This window comes from Emys orbicularis, chromosome 9 (genome assembly GCF_028017835.1).
Source record: "Emys orbicularis isolate rEmyOrb1 chromosome 9, rEmyOrb1.hap1, whole genome shotgun sequence".
Taxonomy (NCBI): Eukaryota; Metazoa; Chordata; order Testudines; family Emydidae; genus Emys; species Emys orbicularis.
In genome coordinates this window covers 71,472,924-71,491,496 of record NC_088691.1, presented here as the reverse complement: position 1 = coordinate 71,491,496, position 18,573 = coordinate 71,472,924, and the positions used below count along the sequence as shown (strand labels likewise).

At 44.7% G+C, this 18,573-nt stretch overlaps 1 protein-coding gene across 1 annotated transcript in view; it reads left to right on the top strand.

Annotated features, from left to right (window-relative positions):
* COL4A4 (collagen type IV alpha 4 chain) overlaps window positions 1–18,573 on the top strand; it is a 119,862-nt gene that overhangs the window by 42,664 nt on the left and 58,625 nt on the right. Inside the window, exons 6-11 of the mRNA XM_065411412.1 lie at window positions 2,189–2,257; window positions 6,033–6,068; window positions 8,833–8,895; window positions 9,442–9,477; window positions 10,197–10,277; window positions 13,649–13,708. Of these exons, the coding sequence (XP_065267484.1) occupies window positions 2,189–2,257; window positions 6,033–6,068; window positions 8,833–8,895; window positions 9,442–9,477; window positions 10,197–10,277; window positions 13,649–13,708 (345 nt within the window). The remainder of the gene's footprint in view (window positions 1–2,188; window positions 2,258–6,032; window positions 6,069–8,832; window positions 8,896–9,441; window positions 9,478–10,196; window positions 10,278–13,648; window positions 13,709–18,573) is intronic.

Genomic DNA, 18,573 nt, shown 5'->3' with positions numbered 1-18,573 from the left:
TTACCTACTACCAGTATCACAATGGACTGTTAATTTCCCTGTTACTTCCTGTTTATATCATTTTCCTGTATAATTTCGTATATAAACTAAATACATGTTAATTTCACTTATCTTAAATATATGCCTATTACTGTCCGTTTAAATTACAAATAAATGGTTGGAAAAATTAAAGGAAGGGTTGACAATATAAAATCCTAGCTTAAGAAGCTGAAAAGGTGACAAGATTCATTTAATAAAAATATTTTGTTGTACAAAGAAATCAAACTTGAAATTTGTTTCGAGACATAAGTGTAAATAAGGCAGAGGTAAATACAGCTTTCAGTGTGACAGTTCCAGAAAGGCCTCTGTTTAACAGGTCCATTCTGCTATAGAAGCGTTTTTCAAAGTTCAGGTTGCTACCCAGTACTGGGTCGCGGCATGTAAGGCACTGGGTCACTCTGGTCAGCACCATCGACTGGGATGTTAAAAGTCCTGTCGGCGGTGCTGCCCAGCTAAGGCAGGTTAGTGCCTAGATGTTCCGACACCGCGCTGCGCCCCGGAAACGGCCAGCAGCGGGTCTAGCTTCTACGTAGGGGAGCCACAGGGCTCCACATGCTGCCCTCGCCGCAAGCACCGCTCAGCCAATGGGAACTGGAGGGCGGTGCCTGCAGGCGAGAGCTTGCGTGCCTCTGCCTAGGAGCCAGACCTGCTACTGGCTGCTTCAGGTGCGGGAACCCTGCCTCTGCACCCCGGCTGCACCGCTGACCGGGAGCCGCCGGAGGTAAATCCATGCCCCAACCCCACACCCCAATCCCCTGCCTCAGCCCTGAGCCCCCCCAAACCTGGAGCCCCTTCTGCACCCAAACCCCTCATCCCCGGCCCCACCCCAGAGCCCTGACCCCCTCCCGCACCCCAACCCCCTGCTCCAGCCCTGAGCCCCCCAGAACCCAGAGCCCCTCCTGCACCCCAAACCCCTCATCCCCGGCCCCAGCCCAGAGCCTGCACCCCCCAGCCCAGAGCCCTGACCTCCTCCCATACCCCAACCCCCTGCCCCAGCCCTGAGCCCCACCCAAACCCAGAGCCCCTCCTGCACCCCAAACCCTTCATCCCCAGCCCTGCCCCAGAGCCTACACCCAGAGCCCTGACCCCCTCCTGTATCCCAACCTCCTGGCCCAGTCCAGAGCCCACACCCTGCACCCCTCATTCCTGGCCTCACCCCGCAGCCCTCACCCCTGCACGCGAACTCTCTGCCCCAGCTCTGAGCCCACCCCAAACCCCTCATCCCCTGCTCCGTTGTGGGTCGTGGACGTCAACCGTTTTCTTCAACTGGGTCCCCAGAAAAAAAGTTTGAAAACCACTGTGCTATAGCTACCTCCAGCTGTATGCAGCTGCTGCTCTTCAATTTATTATTGCATTCCTGTGATAATTACTTTCCTATTCATTTCTGACCTCAAGCTTTAGAATGTCAGTGTAAGACTGGGCTGATACTGTGATTCATTGAGCACAGATTCTGGATATTTATGTTCTATGGAAGATGATATCCTGGTTCTATTGAAGTCCAGCCCTGGGGCATCCACGGAAAAAATATAGTGGGTGATTTTGCTAACTCTCATCAACAGCAGTAGGGCCAGGATTTCGCCAAGCGTGATTTTGGTTTATTGTGAGGAATAAGTGTTAAGGGATAAGTGTTCTGATATATCCATTCCTTCTGTGTACATCATGCCCTTCATAGTTAATTAAGCACAGACATTCTGTTTTGCAGGAGCAATGAAATCTGTTCCTGCTGAAGCAGGTTAAGATTTTGTGGGTACCAAGACAAGCAAAGTTATGTGTGGACTCTACAGCAAGTCCCATGGACATCACATTAGACATCACATTTATTTTTGGTATAAAGTATATGTACTAATGATTGAAGAATTTAGTTTCTTTAGGTTCAGCAATCGGTAGCTCCAGATTTCCTACTTTAAACAGGATACCACTGGCTTCTTATAAATCCTGGTATGAATTTCTAGGAAAGGTAAAGAACTTACATGCTGGTAGCCACTGCATCCATTGAAATTAAATATGGCTGGGAGTTATAGAGAGTATTAATGCCATCAAAACTGAGAAGTTATCACTGAAACTGTACAGTAGTTTAGAGTATCAGAGGACAGATCATAATGTTATTACAGAACATAATCTGATTTTTAATTACTGACTGATTTTTCAGGGTGTTCTTGGGCAAAAAGGAGAAAAAGGAAACTCTGCATATATTTCAGATTTCATTAGAGGTGCTCCAGTAAGTATATTATTGTGGAAATAATCATAAAATGTAGGCAGACTTGTATAGCAAATGTAAGTATTCTAATAACTCTAAATTGTTTAATAAAAGCTAATTTATCTCTTTTAAAAATGGAAATTAAATGCAAATATGTTAACTGCAGTATACAGATTGAGATATTAATTGTCCTAAAGTCAGGAAATTCTCACAACAGCTATAAATTGCCCCCCAACTCTCTAGGGATATATAGACAGGCCATTAAAATTAACATTGTATACAGTAATGGAAAATTCTACAAATGTACAAAAGAAGCTGAATTAGGGTTGCTGTGGGAATCAGAACTTCAAATTGCCATGGACATTTATGGAAGTATAATCTCAGCCTTGTATGTACACAGGGCCAAATCCTGACCTAGAGCCAAACACTTGTTGAATTTTGGGGCTGATGGGTAACAGAATTGGCACAGTGAGTTGACATAACACATGGATGAAAGCTTTGTAGCTGCTTCTCTCAGTAAGATGCCTCTCTGCTCCCTAATTGCTTCCAGTTACTGCTTGCTGCTGATTGCAGGTTTGGTTTAGTATGCATCTGCTTCCTGTACACCACATCCATTTGGAGGTATCATTATTATTGTTTCTAACAGTGCCTATTATGTACTAGGTGCTTTTCAAACATAAAAGAAGGCATGGACTCTGCCCCAAAAGAGGTTATACTCTGGCTCCGATCTTGCAAACACTTATGCACAAATTAACTTTACCCGCCTTTGCAGCATTGGGATCTAAAAGACAGAGCAGAGAGAGAGAGAGAGATGGAGGTTCAGGGAAAGGGGAACAGCAAACTAGTAGGATACTGATAAACAAACCAGTAAGGTACTGGGATTGGCCACATCATGATAATGCAAAATTTTAATGATGCTTTAAAAGAAAAAAGCAAACTTATGAGCATATCCTTAACTGGTGTAAATAATATAGTTCCACTGATGTCAGTGGAGCTATGCTGATTTATACCAATTGAAGTTGTAGACCTTTCTATCTCAAGATGTATAAACTAATCCTTCACTGCCCTACAACCATGACAAAACTCCCATTGAATTCAGCAGGGCTGGCTTTAGCAAGAGCGGGGCCCGATTCCGGCAAGCCCCGCCCCCAGGAATCGGGCCGCGCTCCGGCCGGAGCTCCGGCCGGGGTCTTGGGGCTTGGGTCCAGGCTGGAGCCGCTGGGACCGGAGCCAGAGCCGCTGGGGCCGGGGGTGCTCGGCTGCCGGCCGGCGCCGCTCAGCCAGGGCCGGAGCCGCTCGGCCGGAACTGGGGCCCGAGCCGAGCCGGGCCGGAGCCGCTGGGGCTGGGGGTGCTCGGCTGCCAGCCGGCGCTGCTCGGCCAGAGCCGGGGCCGGTGCCCCGGGGCCCGAGCCGAGCTGGAGTCTCTAGGGCCGGGACCGGGGTCGGGGGTGCTCAGCCGGGGCCGGGCCGGAGCCGCTCGGCCGGAACCGGGGCCGGCGCCCCAAGGTCCGAGCCGGGCCAGAACCGCCGGGGTCGGCCGCCAGAGGGAGCCGCTCGGCCGGGGGGGCCAGACTGGGCCGCGCCTCCTCGCGCCCCCCCCTCACCCCCAGCTTACCTGCTGCCTGCCTGTTTCAGGCTTCCCGCGAACATTTGATTCACGGGAAACAGGGGTGGGGGAGGAGCAGGGGGGCAGAGCGTTCAGGGGAGGGGAGGAGGGGGAAGTGAGTCGGGGTGGACAGCTGCTGCGGGGCCCTCTTGGCGCGGGGCCCGATTCAGCCGAATCGGCTGAATCAGCCTATAGCCGGCCCTGGAATTCAGTCGAGCAGAGCAGACACATAGTGAGTGCTCTGCCATGGTAGTCATGCACATCTCTTGGTGGACTCACTCCTTTGTACTCTGGAGGGATGTTGCCTGATGCTTGAAGATAGGAAGAACATTTCCTTCTCTCTTCCATTCTCTCACGCAGCGGTACACCAGAATGCAGGCTGTGGCTCATTATCTTTTGCATTTAATCTTCAATTCATCTGGAATTAGATTAATAGTAAAAACTTTACTTAACCCTATGTTTAAATGTAGGGGTTTTTGCTAACTTGAATACAGTAGAGTGAAACTGTTGAGCGAAGAGCTGGAGCTGTCACCCTTTATCAATAATTCATTTTTCATACATGCAGTTTGGGAGTACTTTTATGATTTAAAGTAAAATCAAATCAACAAAAGTATAATCAAATACATGACTTCAACTGCTCTCCTATGAACTGTTCCTTGTTTTAGAGACCCATAGGTGCATCTGTATATGAAGTCAGTTATTGTTTTTCTGTATTTTCTTCATTATTGGACATTTTTGTGTTTTCATAAAGGCTTTCTCCCTTAATGTTCCCTCTTTCCTTTTGGTTGACCCAGTACTGACATCATAATCCTGTACTAATGACACTAGTCTGTTGCCCTGGAAATCATTGTGTTGTCACTAATTCATCATTATGTCTTAACTGTGAGATCAAAATGAAAATTTGGGCTTGAGAAAGCCAGTTTTCCTTTAAAATACTAAAAGCTTTAGTATGTAGATAACATTATAAAATTTCTTAGAAAAATTCTCTGGAAAATATTTAAATGTATGTTAGTAGTTAAATTATATATCTAAATGTTGCGATATCAAGTTCTTTAAACCCAAAGCTTGATGTCATTTAAATGATTATTTCTGTGTGATGAAAAATCACATGTTGGCTCACAATTCTGTCATAAAGTGAAAGTGTGATCCTTTACAGTAACTCCTCACTTAATGTTGTAGTTATGTTCCTGAAAAATGCGACTTTAAGCGAAACGATGTTAAGCGAATCCAATTTCCCCATAAGAATTAATGTAAATAGGGGGGGTTAGGTTCCAGGGAAATTTTTTTCACCAGACAAAGGACTATTATACCAGACAAAAGACTATACTATTACACACAGTATAAGTTTTAAACAAACAATTTAATACTGGTACACAGCAATGATGATAGTGAAGCTTGGTTGAGGTGGTGGAGTCAGAGAGTGGGCTATTTCCCAGGGAATGCCTTACTGCTAAATGATGAACTAGCAATTGGCTGAGCTCTCAAGGGTTAACTCATTGTTGTTAATGTAGCCTCACATTCTATAGGGCAGCATGAGTGGAGGGAGGGGAGAAAGCATGGCAGACAGAGACACACACCGTGTGTGTGTGAGAGAGAGATGTGCATTGCTCCTTTAGAATGCTGACCCCACTCTAAGTACATTGCCTTTTTAAGTTGATCAGCAAGCTGAGACAGCAGCTGCTGCCAGGAAGCTCCCGCCGTCCTGAGCCCTGTTGTGTCCCCCCCCCCCCGCTCTATGGAAGATGGGGTAAGCGGGGGGCAGGAGCTGGGGGGAGGGGGACACATTAGCCCCCCTCATTTCCCCCCACCCCCGCACAGCAAGCAGGAGGCTCCCAGGAGCAGCTCCAAGGCAGAGAGCAGGAGCAGCACATGGGGAGGGACAGCTGAACTGCCGGCAATTGGTAGCCTGCTGAGCGGCTGCCGCACAGGGAACTTGGGGGAACGGGGAGCTGATGGGGGGGCTGCCGGTCCATCCTGGTTCCAAGCCCCCACCAGCTAGCTCCAATGGGCTGCTCTTTCTGCAAGCAGTGGACAAAGCAGGCGGCTGCCAGACAACATTATAAGGGAGCATTGCACAACTTTAAATGAGCATGTTCTCTAACTGATCAGCAACGTAACAATGAAACAACGTTAATCGGGACAACTTTAAGTGAGGAGTTACTGTATTTAGCAAAATACTTGTCATTCCAGGGAGCAAGAGGTGAACCGGGCCCCCCTGGCACACCTGTAAGTATCTTCCTGCAGCTCACGTATATGCTTGTTTGTTTTGAACAACATACTGTAGCATGAGTACATTACTTCCATGTATTAAGGGTGAGTAATCCTTACTTATGAATGTTCTAATTGAAAATGTAATAGTGAATGATAGTAGGAGAGAGAACAGATCAACAGCTTTTAGCCTGACTTGCCTTCACTATTACCATGAGAGATTAAAGGTAGTGTAGGAAAAGCAGAAGATGATAGAGTGTATCATGAGTGAGGCTCAAGCTGATGTGATTGGAGGTGCTAGGCTGCTTCACTTTTGGAGCACACAATACTAGGTGCAAGAGGAGAAAAGTCACAAGAATAGATGAGCAGGCCAACATAGCCAGGTCACGTTCACCCACACCGGCTGTGAGGAACAGAAGCAGAGATTGCCCATGCTTCCCACATTGCAAGTGGTCTTGGTCCAGTGGATCTGCAGGGTACTGATCAACTGATGCCCTGTCACATTCACGAGCCGCAGGAAATCTCTGTGACAAGTAAGCAGTGGATGGCAGAGCCTCACTGTGTGGGGCTGCTGGGTCTTCCCAGAGTGTGCCGAGCATCCTGGAATTTGGCCATAAAAATAAAATCCCAAATGAAATCTTTTCTGTTTTTTTGTTAAGCAGTCGTCCTCCCTATAGCTCAGGGACCCTCTTTTTTATATCCCAAGGGCTATAGCATTTCCAGTGCTTTGGTAACCTGAGCTTAATTATTTTCAGTGTGCTATTATTTATATACATGACTAGTATGTACTAGAGCAGGGGCGGGCAAACGTTTTGGCCTGAGGGCCGTATCGGGTTTCATAAATTGTATGGAGGGCCAGTTAGGGGAGGGGGTCGTGGCCCAGCCCCCACCTCCTATCTGCCCCCCCCCCCCCGGGACCCCTGCCCCATCCAACCACCCTTCTCCCTGTCCCCTGACTACCCCTGGAACCCCTGCCCCTGACTGCCCCCTGCCGCCCCATCCAACCCCCCCCTCCTTCCTGACTGTTCCCCCTGGGATCCCTGTCCCCATTCAACCCCCTGTTTTTCCCCACCGACCGCCCCTACCCCTATCCACACCCCCGCCCCCAACCACCACCCCGAACTTCCCTGCCCTCTATCCAACCCCCCCTGCTCCCTGCCCCCTTACTGCGCTGCCTGGAGCACCAGTGGCTGGTGGCGCTACAGCCGTGCCACCTGGCTGGAGCTGGGCCACACCGCTGCTGCCACCACACAGCTCAGAGCACCGGGTCAAGCCGGGCTCTGCAGCTGCGCTGCCCCAGGAGTTCACAGCCCCGCTACCCATAGCATTGCGCCGGCGGCGGGGCGAGCTGAGGCTGCGGGGGAGGAGGAACAGTGGGGGAGGGGCCGGGGGCTAGCCTCCCAGGCCAGGAGCTCGGAGGCCGGGCAGGACGGTCCCGCGGACCGGATGTGGCCCCCGGGCCGTAGTTTGCCCACCCCTGTAGTAGAGAGACTAGTGTGTACTGGATGAGGTAATATCTTTTATTGGACCAACTTCTGTTGGTGAGAGAGACAAGCTTTCTAGCTACACAAGCTCTTCAGGTCTGGGAAAGGTAGTCAGAGTGTCACAGCTAAATACGAGGTGGAACAGATTGTTTTGCATAAACAGTGAACACATTTTGTAAGAGATCATTAAACGCAAAGTGGTCCGTTAATACTGGCAGCTCCCCGTGGCCGCGCCCCACCCCTCTGCTCCAGCTCACCTCCACCTCCTCCGTGAGCGCACCGCCGTGTCCTGCTTCTCCTCCCTCCCAGCCCTTTTGCTGCGACACAGCTGATTCGCGGGGCAGGGAGGTAGGGGGGCGGAGGGGGAACGCCGCGCACTAGGGGAGAGGTGGGGTTGGGGCAGGGATTTGGGGAAGGGATCCAATGGGGGCAGGGAGGGGACGGAGTTAGGGCGGGGACATTGGGGATGGGGTTGGAATGGGGGCGGGGATGGGGTGAAGTCGGGGCGGGGCCAGGGGTGAGGAAAGGGGCGGAGGGCACGGGCACCCACCGGCGCCGGAGAAAGTTGGCACCGCTGCCTCTGCAGTCATTTGACAAAAAAGGGGGGTTAGTGGATATAGATTGTTGTAATAAGCCATCAATCCACTGTCTTTGTTAAGACCATTTTTTTTACTGTCTAGCAAAGTTATGAAGTTAAGCTCCCAGACTCATCTTTTGAAAGTGTTATGCAAGTTTCCTTTAAGGATGAGGACTGAGAGGTCACATAAGGAGTGATCATTTTGTGAATCTGTTCCGCCTTCTATTTAGCTGTGACACCCTTACCACCGTTCCCAAACCTGAAGAAGAGCTCTGTGTAGCTCGAAAGATTGTCTTTCTCACCAACAGAAGTTGGTCCAATAGAAGATATTACCTCACCCACATGTCTTTCTGATATCCTGGGATAAACACGGCTACAAGGCCACCGCAAACAACAATAGTCTATACTAGTATAACTGTCTACAAGTTATAGTATATATAATGTACTATGTACTAGTACACATAACCATATACATAGCGTCTGTACTGCATGACCTAGGAGTTGTTCTAGAACATCAGTCAAATCGGAATAAACAGGCTGCCAGTTGTATATGACTGGAATAGTGCCAATGGGCCGTAGATGGAGTCCAAGTGATATAGGCATTTAGGAGCTTAATGAGAATTTGGAGCCACTATGTGACATGTTGAGCAATTCTGTGCGAGGAAGAAATTAAGATGCTAGTGTTTTCACAAACAAATACATCTTTTGTCCTCTTTTTCAGGGACCTAGAGGAGCTAGGGGACCAATGGGCCGACATGGATTGCCAGGCCAACCAGGCTTGCAGGTAAGACTGGCACTGTTCTATAATACTGCATTTTGAGATCATATATAAATGCTTGTCCACTCATCTAAAAAGTTCAGCCCCAGTATAAATTCATGCCTAGACATTTACTATAAGGCAGTTAATTAAAGGGCCTGATTCTGCCTGGCAGTTACACAGGTCTGCAGTGGGAGAATGAGAGTACAAGAACCCTTCCACATGCTTGTGCACACACATGTAAGGTCCAGGCAGAATTCCAATGGGCACAGAGAAGTGCTGGTAATGCTCTCTCCCGACTCCTTCCCTGCAACCAAAGCCCTGAAGGAGGCAGGGAAGATATGGAGCCAGAGTTCCACACCACTAAGGGTGGACAAGTGGAGCAAGGGATGGGTTGTGTAATCCCATAGGGAGATAAGGCAATATGCATACAGCCTGTGCACCTCAGGTGAGCTCTGGGAGAAATTTTGCCTTCAGGTGCTCCCTCTAAAGAGTTGCAGCTCTGGATCATTCTCAGTGAAAAGCTTTGCTTTCAAGTCAGAATATTAAGTTGTTTGACTCTCTTTTTTAAAGGGAGCTACAGGCCTTCCTGGTTTGCAAGGTGAACAGGTGAGTGTCTGCTTTCCATGGGGTTTGTACAGTTTCAGTGAAATATATATTTATGCTGATATTTAAAGTGTTCTTTGACTATTTCTGTTAGCAAAGTTTCAAAAACTTTAATTGTTAAATTATTTTGCAAGGATTTTTGTGATTATTTTTACTCACCATCACTAGTTTTAATTTTTTTCTTTAGGGCAATCCAGGTATTGGAGTGGATGGACAAAAGGGGGAGCCGGTAAGCAAACAATTAATGGTATTAAAGGTGGCCTGGATGTAGAATTAAATATATATATTGCTTAGGAAAATACGTAGTCCATATAGTTTTACTTAGCATACAATTTTTATGGTTAGTTACAGATGTCCATATAGTTTTACTTATGAGACAGTCCCTCTAGCCCTGCCTTGATCCTGCACAGAGATCCGTGTAGGCAGACTGCGATCTGCTTGAAGTCCTACTGACTTCATTGGCGCTCGAAGTACCATGGTATAGTATGGTATCGTATATACTCTTGTAATGGATATAGGGAGCATTACCTTCTTTTGATTGAAAGAGTCCCGGCTGGTTGACAGGCCTCTGCAGAGCTCTTTGTACCCACAAATCAGCAGAAGCTGTTCTATAAGAGTAGAGATATTAGTGTTGTAAGTAGGAGATTTAAATGTTTTGGAGCCATGCAGAGCCAGTGTGTTGAACCAGATGTCCATTTCTACTGCTTCTCTGGCTTTTACAGGGTGATGTTGGACCTCCTGGATCTCCAGGACAGCCATTGTTGGTTTGGCCGCCCAGTTCTTTCCTGGTTAAAGGAGAAAAGGTTTGCAAATTAAAGTCTATTTTTAAACATTACTGTACTCACTTTACTGGAAGTGCTATCCCATGATGCATTTTTGCACAGATTTTATATTAAGGACATTTATTTTATTGAGTAATGTACCACCATTATCAATAGAAATGCTGTTATCTAGTATTGTACTGGCAGACAGAGGCCAGGCCAGCCATCATGTTACTGCTGCAGCCCACCTATTCCCTCCATGAGGTGACTCTGTGCCATAGCAGGAGGGTAAAAGGAAATACCATTCCCCTTTGTCCTTTTTCCCCACTCTGCACCATTGACAAACTGCCTGAGAGCTAGGCTAAATTTACACACATTAGCAAAAACTCACTAAGAGTCTGTCAAGACTGATGCTATGTCTACACTACACAGCTTTTAGCGACATGGCTATGTTGCCACAGCCGAGCCGCTAAAAGTCATTCAGCGGAGCCGCTGTTTGTTGGCTCTCCTGCCGACAAAAAACTTCTACCCCCAATGAGCGGCGTTTGTGTTGTCGGCAGCAGAGTGCTCCTGCCGACAGTGCGCTGTTCACACTGGCAGTTGTCGCAGCAAAACTTTGTCCTTCAGTGGGGAGGGGTTTAACAGTTCTAAAAGACAAACGTTTTGTCGTTCAATTGCCAGTGTAGACATAACCTTATCATCTCTGGCACTAAATCCCTTTCCCTACCCATCTCACAGTTTCATTCATTTCCTTAGACCTTTGTATTTAATTTATCTTATTGGAGAGATGTATTAGATTTCTTCAGCAAGTGTCAGGCTCTGCTGAAGACAGGTCAAACTGTCAGGCAGCCAACCTTGATGTATTACTTATGAAAAATAAGTGTGGTCCCCGTATCTATTTTTGAATATGAAATCATGGTATTTAGAGTAATTCCTCTATGACAGGTGTGCTTTGGCTAGAGTTGTAGCACCCCAGGTAGTCAAAATGGATAGAATAATCCTAGCAATTTACTCTACAGAGTGATGGACTGTCCTTTGCTGTAGATCCTAAAGCATTTAAAATGCACCTCTGGTCTAAAAAACAATTGTAAAAATTGTATTGTGGAGTTCTATATTGGAATCTCAGTGATGCTCAGATCTAATTAACATTATATACAAATGGAAAGATATTTGTTGCTAATGGCCAGCTCAGCAGAGACAAGGTGGGGGTGGTAATATCTTTTATTGGACCAACTTCTGTTGGTGAGAGAGACAAGCTTTCAAGCCACACACAGCTCTTCTTCAGGTCTGGGAAAGGAACTCCTAGGGCTGGTCTACACTAGGGGGAGGGGATCGATCCAAGATATGCAACTTCAGCTACGCGAATAGCGTAGCTAAAGTCGAAGTATCTTGGATCGAATTACCTGGGGTCCAGACGGCGCGGGATCGATGGCCACGGCTCCCCCGTCGACTGCGCTACCGCCGCTCGCTCTGGTGGAGTTCCGGAGTCGATGGTGAGCGCGTTCGGGGATCGATATATCGCGTCTTAACGAGACACGATATATTGATCCCGGATAAATCGATTGCTACCTGCCGATACGGCGGGTAGTGAAGACGTACCCCTAGTCTCACAGCAAAGTGCAGGTGGAAGAGATTGTTTAGCATAAGTAGTTAGCACGTATTGTAAGGAACCAATCAAGTCTGCAGCACATATTGTAAGGGACCATTCCAGGTCTGCAGACTCAATCTGGGATCTTTCCTGCTGTGAATCACTCACAGTAATTTTGTCCTGAGTTACAGCTGCGCAACTCTGACTCAGGGCAAAAATTTGCTTTGTAATGTCAAGCTTTTTTGACTCTACACACGCACAGGTTACAGTCTGAATGAGTAACAAGGTGCCATATTTACAGACACTTTTCAGAGCAGAACAAAACTTCAGAATTATACAAGACAAATATATTCTGCATGCTAAAATGAAAAAATTCTACATATTTATATTTAGGGTGTAAAAGGAATGCCTGGGTTGGTAGGACCCAAAGGATCACATGGGCCCAAAGTAAGTAACATGTTTTGTTATGCATTGTTCCATTTCCTTCTAGCAATAAAGATATTTAAGTACTGCAATAGGTTACCAAGGGAGGTTGCAGTCCCCGTCATTAGAGGTTTTAAAGAACAGATTAGACAGGGATGGTCTAGGTTTACTTAGACCTGCCTCAGGGTAGGGGGATGGACTAAATGACCTCTCAAGGTCCCTTTCAGCCTTACATTTCTATGTTTTGATCATTCTCTGATTTCCTAAATGATGCTGGCAGAGTTTCCTTTTGTGTTACTAAAAACACCTTTTCAGTGAGTGAATGACTTAGGAAATAACATAGCATTATACTGTGGAATTTAATCATCACACAAACCAATGTGAAAGCATAAATGTTACAAAATCTTCTGGAAAAATCTGTCCACCAACAATCTCTTTTACAGCTGACTATCAAATGTTGCCTCACACAGGCATATCAGTCTTTTTTCAATTAGAAGGTAAGGAAGCAGAAAGGACAGCAAACTCCAGGTTCATCCCTTGCAGATGGAGTGGGATTTTAGAGGTGTGAAGCGCATAGGAAAGGAAGCCTCCCTACTCCACAGGTCCTGAGTATCCTCAGGAAAGCTCACTGCAAAGTTACTAGTCCCCCCGCCCCCAGCATAGTTCCTTTAGCATTTGTTCTGCCCCAGGAAGTCTCCCATGCTGCTGTAACAGTAATAGTCAGAGAGCAGACTCTACAGCATTAACATATATTTTCTGAAGGGAAATCCATAGGGCCTCATGGAAGCAGAGACAGTTCTTAGGGCCAGGATCTTTTTTGGAGGAAGGAAAGGGAGAGAAGAGTGCACACAGTTAATATCTGCTGAGAAGTAAATTATGATCCAGAGTATTAATTTCTGTACTTTGAGTCCAGGCAGCACCTTTTCTTTCAGCCATTTCCTGCCACATAGAAATGCAAGTCAGTGGAACTACTCCATGTGGGTTTGGGAGGCAAAACCAGGGCTTCGGGGTGTGGAGTAAGAACTGCATTTTCTCTTTATGTATTATTTTTAAAAACTTGTTTCCTATGTGTTGTCCCTCCTTGCAAATAATTTTATAAATAAATCTTGTTCCTGCTTATTTATAACTGATAAATGCACTGGCACCTTAAAATTCCAAAGGTTATTCTTAGCTAGGAGAACAGCAGGTGTATCTACTCCTGGGTAATTAAAGCCAGTGGACACTGGGGTGAATGGAATGTGAAGTCAATCTAAGATATCTGGCCCTAACCAGGGGCTGTAAATGAAGTCCATAACACTGATATTTGTGTTTTTACTTTTTCTGCCCATGCACACATTGCAAACTCTCTAGGACTGTCATCTCTGGGTAATCTTTTTAAACAGAGTTTTTTGAATGATAATAGGGTGCACCTGGAAATGGAGAGAAGAGTGAAAAAGGTATTCCTGGAGTCCCTGGAATGCAGGTAAGGAAACTTCAGAATAAACCATTTCAAGTACTTATCATAATTAGTTTATAAAATACTAGGTAGTTAGTTTAAATATGTTAAGATAATTCAAAACAGGATTTTAAGATGCTTTAAATTAATCTTCATTGCTTTGTACATAGAGTACTTTGATTCCTAAAACAAGGTATTCATGTGTTCCAGACTCAAACGTAAATCCAATTAGATTTTGATGTCCTTGCAAAGACAAAAAATTTGGAATCTGATCTTGTAAATATTTACTACTGGACAAAGTGTGGGCTGCTCTGAGCAGCCTTGACAAATTCAATGGGACTGCGTCAGAGTAGTAAGCACTTCCCCAGAAGTGTTTTCAGGACTGCACCCTTAATATGTATAGTATTTCTCACATCAGACTTTTCCAAGGCTCTTCATGATACAGTATAGTAGAAATTAGAATTGGGCCCAATCTAATTTGACTTTGATCCATTGTTCTAGGTCATATCCATCTTTTAAAAAATGTTTGAAAAGATGTTGCAGAAACTAGATACTGGGGAACATTATAGCAAATAAATAGTTCTTTCACACAAACTTGTGCAAGAAAGAACATTTATATTAAATAAATTGGAAATAGATATAAGCAATAATATAAGACTGGCTTCTGTTGTTTTGGTTTTCATTCTACTTGCTTTTAATTAGGGTAGCCCTGGTTCTTGTGGAGCTCTCGGTTTTCCAGGAATAAAGGTAAGGCGATATAAAAATACAATGACACAGGCATGGCAGCTCATGCATGTTGCCATTCACTTTTAGGTACATTTTTCTTTTTACATTATATGGTCTTCTGGTTGATGAGATAGCAGTTTTCCAATATAGTCTGCTGTAAATCTGAGTTCTGAATCTATGCCCCACACCAGATTTAAAACAGCGTGGACACAGCTACATTTGCATAAATCTTTCTCCTTTTCCTGCCTGTACTCTCCAAATCTAGTTAAGGCCACAGTTACACTAGTCATTAATTGTAACTACTGTGCAAATTACTCACTCCTGAATTGCATATCCAAGTATCTGTTTTGCCTGTATTACTTTCCTTTATACATGGCTAATGAATTAAACCCACTATCTACCCAGAGAGTCCTTGTAGTCTATCGGGTAGGTATATTAATAGAACTCAACAAGAAAGGGGGCACTGTGGCTTCAGATGAAGCTGAAGTGAGGCTGCTTCCCACCTACTTGTTCTTGTTAAGGGTGGGGTCATTCAGCAACCAATCAGCCAGTCCCAGCTGGATTAAGCAATAGTAGTCTGCTCATGGCAGACGAGCTTGTGCTCTTGTCCTGCCACCAGGAGTCCCCAGGCACTGTCCAAATAACTGGGTGACAGTTAAAAGATCTTTTCTTTTAACATAAGAGATCCCTTAAAAATGTATCATCTACAAAACCAAATCCTATACAGTGCTGTGAAACAATGTATAATTATTAACAGATGACAGTATTGTATGGTATGACACGTTAACTAATTTCTAATACACATTTAACTATATGACATGTAGTCCTATCAAATTAATACACAGAGACATTTCTGTCATTGGTTCCAGGGGGAAAGTGGAGTTCCTGGTGTTCCTGGTCAGGCTGGTTATGCAGGTATAAAGGTAAAAGTGCAGAAGCCCTTTATGTTTTGGTTAGCTAAGATCATTATCAGGTGTACTAGCTTGTCAAGCCACAGCCCTCTCCTCATTCAAATTATTCTAAAACTCACTTCTTCCATGATGTCTACAACAAATGAGGCAGCAATAAGCATTAACAAACAAACAACTTTTGATTGAATCATCATGGTGTACACATATCTAACCTAAGTAATTTAATATCAGTATTATTATTTATTTGTATTATTGTAGCACCTAGGAGCCCCAGTCATGGACCAGGACTCCATTGCATGAGACACATTACAAACAGAACAAAAAGTTAGTCCATGCTGCATACACTTTGGAGTCTAAGTAACAACATGATCTTGTTGCTGTAATCCTCACTCTTCCTCTCCCCATCCATTCTGTCATTTTCAAATTAGCTTGTAAAAGTATCAGGGCTGGGGCCACGTCTTTCTATGTGTACTATAGAGATCTAGCTACTTTGGGGCACTGTACAAATACTACATAATAACAAATATTCACAGTCAGCAAATAAACCTTAAGTATATGTTAGCAGATCTTAAAATATTTTGCAAGTTTGAAAGCAGAGAAATAAACCTATTTGTTTTGTTTTTCTTTTTTTGCATGATGAAAACCTTTTTGCTTTATTATCAAAGAAGACAAACTTAGGTTGCTGTTTAAAATAGCTAGAAGGGCCACAATTATAGTATTACAGTCAATAAAATAAGTTGAATGGAAAAAGTTCCTGCAGCTGTTGAAAAGGGGAGCAGTCAACAATAGCTCCCACACTGTCAGAGACCCAGATACTACAGAGATGGCAGCAGGATAAAAACTTATAAAAATGAGCATCCAGTTTTATAGTCCCAGTTCTCCAAGTCGCAGTCCTAAAGAGGCCTGCAGTCCCACCAGGCAATTTCCAGATTTCACAGAAAGAGATTGTACTTTCTTAGGCACCCAATTCCTGTTTGCCACAGAGAGCTGGGTTGATGCCTAATCTACAAGAAAGAGGAAGTTGCAAAATTCCTCCATCACCGCTTCATTGATTTAATCTGTCATATCAGAGAGTCCTTTAACATCTGAAATTCACTTCTTCCCAATTCAAAGTAGATAATAGTACAAGCTAATTTAGGCTACATCTACACTACAGGGGGGGTCGATTTAAGATACGCAAATTCAGCTACGCAAATAGCGTAGCTGAATTCAACGTATCAGATCCGACTTACCCTGTTGTGAGGATGGCGGCAAAATCGACTGCCGTGGCTCCCAGTCGACGGCGCTTACTCCCACCTCCGCTGGTGGAGTAAGCGCGTCGATTCGGGGATCGATTGTCGCGTCCTGACGAGACGCGATAAGTCGATCCCCAAGAGATCGATTTCTACCCGCCGATTCAGGCGGGTAGTGTAGACCAAGCCTTAGAAATTCTCAAAACTGGTCCTGAAAAGATTTTCATTGCAATTATGCATATTGTATTTGTATGTTTCTCTGAAGCAGCTGGCTAAACTATCTGTAAAAACTTTGGGTATCTCTTAACATGTCATTGTCTGTCAATCTATGGAAGATCTCTTTCCATCTTAGAGCTTACCTATCATTATGAAAAACCATTTCCCAATTTCTGTATAAAATTTTAAATAAAATCACTACATTTTAACGGCTAAATCAAAATAATTTTAATTAACTATATTTATAATAAGCCTTGTGCTATTGAATTTCCTGTAATTGACTCAATATCACTTGTGTTTAACACAATATACTAATGTAACCAGATATTACAGTCAGAGCTCTGAAAATTGAAGCAGACAAGCACATTTGAGCAGTCTATCCCAGTTAGTCACTGATTTCTTCAAAGATATTGAGTAGTTTTTATAGTATTGTATTAAAAAAAAAGAAAAATTAAATTAAAAATGTTAAGGTTTCAGAGGCAAACACTCAAAAATTAAGACATGTCCGAATTAAGGTTGCCATGCCCCCTTGTGTATATGCCTTATGATACCATCTTTAATTACATGGTGGCACACTGCATGCTACTATCTATCAATAAACTTAATGAATTCTTACAGGGGGATCGTGGAGAACGAGGGCAACCAGGCCTGCCTGGAGTTTTTGGAACACCACCTGTTGCTATGAAAGGTTTCATTTGGTTTTAACTACTCTTTATATTATGTAATGCATACAGGGCCCTGTGCTCTGAGGTGCTGAGAGCAATTGATGGGAGCATACTAAGCACCTCAGAACACTGGATCTCTACTGGCCACATTCTGTCATTGCCTGCACCTTGTTGATGTCAGTGGAATTGCATAGGATATATGAGAACAGGATTTAGCCCAAAGCATGTACTTCAGATAAATAGATGTTAGCAGGACCTCAGCGCGCACACAAACACACCCAGATCTGTCAATTTATTCCTGGTTCTTAGATCTAAGAATATTTTAAAAATAGCTGGGAAGAGGAGGGCCATTCTGGGGACTGGCATGCAGATGAGCAGAGCACACCTCCTACAGCATTTCAGAATTCTTATATCCCGAATTGCCACAACATGTGGATTCTTGGCTTCAACTGAAGTCTGGGGTTGCACACCTTGGTTGATAATCCTGGCCCTAATGAAGTTGATGGTAAAACTCCCATTGACTTTGATAGGACCAGAATTTCACCCCTAGGTTCTACCAGTTTTAAAAGTTATATCAGATTAATATAAACTCCAAAATGTATATATTATATTTCAATGTGGCTTTATGTGCTGGCGACCTAGTAACAGAATAATATGCTTAATACAGTATTATCAGTAGCCGTTAAAATGATCTCATATTTGCAACATTATTGCAATAAAAACTTACGGACCTGCTGCAGCGAGTCTCGGAGCCTGGGTCTGCAGACTTGGACTCCCAGGGCTCCCATTACAGCGCTGAAAATAGCAGTGTAGCCGTTCTCCACTTAGGCTCGAGTTTGGACTCTGAAGCCTGGGTAGGGGGCTGGATTTCAGAGCCCAAGCTCCAGCTGGAACAGGAATGTCTACACTGCTATTTTTCGTGCTGTAGTGAGACTGAGTCTGTATATCTGGGCTCTGAGATTTACTGCCACAGGGTTGTTGTGTGGAGTTTTTTTTGTATTTTTTCAGTGTAGACAAACCCAGATATACAGTGGGACAAATTCTTCTCCCATTGATGTATTAGCATCCCCACTCAGGCCCCAATTCAACAGAACATCTGCAAGAGCCTGATCCAAAGACAGTTGAAGTAAATAGGTGTCTTT